General features: G+C 41.5%; 1 protein-coding gene across 3 annotated transcripts in view; it reads left to right on the top strand.

Annotated features, from left to right (window-relative positions):
* Positions 1-323: 323 nt before the first annotated feature.
* Positions 324-6,000, top strand: part of csnk1g2b (casein kinase 1, gamma 2b) — a 48,533-nt gene continuing 42,856 nt past the window's right edge. For all 3 annotated transcript variants that reach the window (XM_080736319.1, XM_080736318.1, XM_080736320.1), the window contains exons 1-2: positions 324-460; positions 3,784-4,566. In XM_080736319.1, coding sequence (XP_080592445.1) covers positions 4,339-4,566 — 228 coding nt within the window. In that variant the 5' untranslated portion in view covers positions 324-460; positions 3,784-4,338. The remainder of the gene's footprint in view (positions 461-3,783; positions 4,567-6,000) is intronic.

Here is a 6,000-nt window from a genome sequence, read left to right as displayed (position 1 = left end):
AGTACAGATGTTGATACCAATACTTTTGTACTTTTACTCAAGTAAATTTAGAATTCAGGACTTCTACTTGTAACAGAGCATTTCTACATTACAGACAGTATTTTTGTAAAACATTAGAGTAGCCTACGTTTTCCACCACTGTCTCTCAGCAGCAGCACGGCATGCAATGCAACTGTGTGTACGTACGTCTCCCTGATGTGTTGGGTGGTATTCTTCAAGCGAGGTGCGCTCACGCTCGTTAGTGGTTTGTCAGCGCTGGTGGAGTAACGTTAGTGTTGGCTGTGCTGCCGAGTGCGACGCTAATGCTCTGCTTATCGGCAGGAGGGGAGGCTTATTTAGAGACAACAGCACAAAACCACAGGGAAGGAAGCAGACAAATACAAGCATAAAATGCGTCTCACTAAATGAACAACCGCGATGCCGACGACGACGCCTCGATGATTCACACGTAACAAAAAAGGTACGAGATGGGTTTCTTCGTCGATGTAAGTTCATTTTTTTTGTATGAGTTCTTCTTTTCGACGACCGCATATGCAGGCTAGTAGTGTGCTAACCTAACCTACGTCCACTGGCGTTGAGAAAGGCTAGCATGGCTGCTAACGAGCGTTTATAAGGGCTGGTTGTACGTCTCGTCGCGCGAGCGTGTCACTCGACAGAAACACCGCATTTTCAACCGATTAGGTGTCCACGCTTTCGTCGGTTGAAAAAACGTCGTTTTTGCCGAGTGACATACTTGCTAAGTATTATTAATGAGGAGTTGTCCGAAACAAACGCTCCCCCTCTCTATCTCTCTCTCTCTCTCAGGTGAAATGACGAACACTGTCCGTCGTGGTAAATGTTTATTTATGTTGTTGTCGTCAGGAAGGGTTGTCTGTCTACAAGACGAGGGCGAACGTTAACGCCTGGCTTCTGTCCATTAATATTTCATGTTTCAACTTGTTCAATCTGCGCTGGCTAGCTGGCTAACGTTAGCCAAATTCTACTGTGTTTACAGTAGGACTGGGTTTCCTGCTAAACAGCCAGTGGTGGAAAGTAACTAAGTACATTTACTCAAGTACTATACTTAAGTACACTTTTGAGGTATTTGTACTTTACTGGAGGATTTCCAATTACTGGAGGATTTCCAATTTCCAGTTCTTCTACTTCACTACATCTCGCAGGCAAATACTGTACTCCACTATATATTTTTTGAAAACTTGAGTTACTAGTTACTTTGCAGATATACATTATAATATTACAAAACACACTTCAAGCACATCTTAAGCTTTAGCCCTGTTTTATACCTAGGCTGTTTGATAATAGCAAATCGACAAGCCGCGACGTGTTGTGGGCTTGTAGATCTGCTATTTAAAAACATTTTGTACTTTTACTTTAGTTTTGGTGCTTTAAGTACATTTTGATGCCAAACACTTTCGTACTTTTAACTCGAGTACATTTTGAATCCCAGACTTTTACTTGTAGCGGAGTATTTCTACATTGCAATATTGATACTTTTACTCAAGTAAATTGAGTACTTTTCCCACCACTGCTAATGGCTAATTGAACGTTGGCTAGCTGGGTTTCTCTCAGCCAAGGCCAAGAAGAGCTATGGTTGGTTATGGTTGCCTGGTTGGCTATAACGGCAACCCATTGGACCTGGTCGTTGACCTAATGGTATTAAAATGAATTGATGTTGTGTACAAACCCATGGCTATTATCTAGCTAGTTGTAGGCTAATGTTAGTTCGCTTAACAGCATCTGGCCTAGTCTGTCGACCCAGCTAACATCATTAGCCCAACGTTCACTTTAGTTTTACTCTACCTGGTCCTACGATTTATGTCATAAAATAAAGCGCATGATTAGTATATGTGTTACAACTAGAAAACGCGGCCTGTGTTTTGATGAGGATGCTGCAATAAAATATAACATTAGCTAGTTGTAGAAACTAGAAGCATAATCTAGCAAAAAAAAAAAAATCCAGTGCACTATTCGCTTTTTAGGCCTGCTGCAACTAGTTGGTGTTATCATATGCTTGTAACATCTGTGTAATGTAGTGACACACGTATAGTTATTTTCTTAATATATCACATAATGTCTCACCATGAGAATCTGGAATTGTGGCTTGTGACCTCGACCTTTGTTGTGGGTTTGGGTCGGTTTCATATCCTACTCTGTCTGGTCCAACAGCACAATACATACAAAATAATAATACTTGAGGCTTCTTGAGTGCATTTAGTTATGACATTAAGTAACATACATCAGCAATCCATAACCTCCACAAGAAGGGCAATCTAATGATCCTGACTCCATTAGTTGAGAGAATTTTCCAGGAGTGTATGACTCACTCAAACTAAGCATTCACAATCAATCCGGTTGGACTCATATTTTTAAACTACATTTCTTAGTATTCTCTTGATGACTGACAATTTAAGAGCATAATCCTTACTTTGTGTAATTTGCCATTTTAGTCATTATTTATTAGCTTACTTTAAGCCTTTAATAGCGTTTCCATTGTACTTGACCAGACAAGATAGGCTAAGCTTTCTCTCACTTGTTCTGCAACACGTGACATGGTACAAGGAAAAGGGAGTGATTTAATGATTGACCTCATACCTAGCTTGAACACATGCCTCTTGTTGCTGTACACGATTGAAGTTTCATTTGGAAAATAATACAGGCAAATACTTTCTAGTAGGGCCAGGGTAGATTTGTGGAATTGTTAACATAACACAATATTTGTGAATAGGGCAACATATTAATTTGGACAGTTTATTTTCCACTCTCGGTTTTGTGTGGTAGTGCAGTTGTTCATTAGACTACATTGTAATGGTTGCAGTTAAAAAAGTTTTTTTTTAACTGCAACTGGGAGTAAGGGAGAGTTTTACTGTTAACATGCCCCTCTCACCATATTTAATATGCTTGTATGACCAACAGGCAACATTATACATGGTAGCCGTAATATGCTACAATTATTAAATGTATCCATAACTGCAATAATGAGAGGAAACGACAATGGTTGATCAGTATTTACTTGGGAAAGCGTAGCTGTCTGCCAGTAGTGCCTACTGCACTCTTCACTCAACACAGGAGAGCTGTGTTGCAAATAAACGTGTGTAGGTATTAGATAATGTGAGTTTGTCCTTTTAACACAACGGTCAAGTGAAACTGCTGCTGAAACCTAGACATAATGACCATGATGAGGTCCTGTGTATGAGAGAGGAACTTGAATAACGGTATTTGGCTAATGTAGTGGACTGTTTTGAAGCTCTATGAAAATCCTGCTTTTTGTTTTGGTGGTCACCTTTTCTGTTTGGATGCTGGTTTGGGTGCATTCAAAAGTAGGCTTTATTTTACAAGAGGCCTTTATGCTCATGTCTGAAGTCTACTGTGGAATATTTCCGCTCATATTGATTACTTTATTGAATTTGCCCTGTGCTGGTCTGTGAACAAGATCCCATTTCAGCTGTAGTATGGAACAGCTACTGTAGACATAATATGATCTCCAAGTAAAAGGTTGAAGATTTATATTTTTGTAAAATTCGCTATCTCCTCAGGTCATTAGGAGTTGTGAGAAGATAAGAATTGATTCAGTATGGGTTTCCAATATTATACCATCTCTTCATTTGCTTTGTTCAATTAAATTTGTACTGGTCTCTGAACACAATCTCATAATAATAGTGGGCAAGAAACAGTTGGTGCTTGAATGAAATGATTTTCCTTCAAAAAATACTTTACATATGGACCACCATACAGGGACTTTAGTAATTGGTATATTTGACGTTTTTCTTTCTTTTTACTTTTCAGACATCTTCCACTGAGGAGGACTTGCAGTCACGACGCCGTTGTTGGCCTCCCTCACCGTGACCCTACAACATGGAGAATGTCCAGTGTCTCACCAAAGATTGACCCGAAGGAATGAGGCGCTGTAGGGGACGTTGCCAAGCGGCCTCGTGGATGCAGTAGCTGAGATTTGAAGTGTTTATCTATGACTAGTATTGTGTGTGTGGGCGCATCCTAGCACGGCCTGCCCACTTCAGGCAGGGATATGCTACTTTGAGAGTGGAGTTGGAGAAACAGACAAGAAAGGAACCTCTTTGCTAAACGAAGGACGTGAAGAAACAAAAGGGAAGCACTCGGCGACGGGTCTGCCTGATAGACAACACAGGCGCTTTAGCTGCATTTTCACCCCACTTAAGTGTCTTTTGATACTGTGCACATTTTAACTGCAGCACCTCTCCTCTGTCTCGTGTTACTTGTCTCCCTCCCCCTCCCTAAAGTGTCCTCTGGCCGTTGTTTTGGAGTTTCTATGGTTTGCATGGCCGGGGAATAATCGTGGAGAGGCCAGGGTATCACAAGCTTATGGATTTTGATAAGAGAGGGGGTAAGGGAGAGACAGAGGAAGGAAAAAAGATGTCCAAGGCAGCCGGCAGCAGGACTGGACATGTGGGCCGGGGTTCAGGGACCAACTCTGGAGTTCTTATGGTTGGCCCAAACTTCCGTGTTGGGAAAAAGATTGGCTGTGGAAACTTTGGAGAGCTGCGGCTGGGAAAGAACCTCTATACCAACGAATATGTGGCCATCAAATTGGTAAGGTCATCCTGCTTCATGAAATCGCAGGCTCTGCTTCGTAACATCTTATTGTGTAATGAATGCAGGATTCCAGTCACTCACAATGCACCTGTTCTGGGACACTCCCAAGATCAATCCTACAGTTCACAACTGCAAAACACGGCACAGTATATCTTTGAACTTCATGTTTTGTATGCTATTAATTTGGTTTGGTCAATAATACCGTCAAGGATTGAATCTATTTTAAACGCACTGAATTGAGTCCAGTTTCCCTGCAAAGCAGTAGATCATCCTTGTGTAGCTGACTCGGTGACCTGAGAGAGACAGGAAGTAATTGAAAGCACCCCCCCTCTCCAATGCCCATAGGCAAATATTAGCTTGTCTTCAGCTTGGTCCCATGTACTGTTAATGACTCAACCAAGCTCTGCTTGTGTTTATCAAAAGGGGGGAATAATGAAATGAGACTAGACGGTAATATTTAAAAAATCTGCGTTTCAATATTGAAGTGCTTTGTGTTAAAGAGCAGCATTCTGAAGAACTAAAATGGCCCACAAGTCAACATTTTCAGTTTACTCAAGTGGTTCTTAAATAGGGTGACACAAGGCACACTGTACTATATAGTTTTTAACACCAGTAAGACTCCCTAATCGGGAGATAAGCGACCGTTGGTCGCTTATCTCCTGTCACACTGCTGACATCAGTATGACATCACACCGTACACAAATGACCCTTATATAAGACCGGCATTATCTACCGACAGATTAGTAACAAGATGTCAAAATCGTTGAAGGTTGAATCTCCAGATATGGAGATAACCAACACATCACTCCATATATGGAGATAACCGACGAATCTCACTAAGTCTGACCTCACAAGCCCCATATTTGGACACGAACAACATATAACTCCATATATAGAGACATAGCTGCTGACATCAGTATGACATCACACTGCTGACATCAGTATGACATCACACCGTACACAAATGACCCTTATATAAGACCGGCATTATCTACCGACAGATTAGATGCAAGCAGGATCTCGACTCTGACACAACTCATCGGCTCATAAGCTGGTTCTCCCTCCATATATGGAGATAACCGGCGAATCTCACTAAGTCTGACCTCACAAGCCCCATATTTGGACACGAACAACATATAACTCCATATATAGAGACATAGCTGCTGACATCAGTATGACATCACACTGCTGACATCAGTATGACATCACACCGTACACAAATGACCCTGACGGCACACACCAAGCAGTGTGATGTCATACTGATGCGGAGATATGAGCAGGGCAAAGGTGTGACGTGTGACCGACGGACGGACGGCTGGTGGAGGTTTTGATACTAAACTGCGACCTGACGGTCGCAATTAAATACATTTTTTGTCTGCTAATATAATTTGGATTTAATTAAGGAACGAATTATGTTGGCCCACCCTACTA

This window comes from Nannobrachium achirus, assembly GCF_963921795.1.
Source record: "Nannobrachium achirus genome assembly, chromosome: 1".
Classification (NCBI taxonomy): domain Eukaryota; kingdom Metazoa; phylum Chordata; class Actinopteri; order Myctophiformes; family Myctophidae; genus Nannobrachium; species Nannobrachium achirus.
This window is presented reverse-complemented; position numbering and strand designations above follow the sequence as displayed.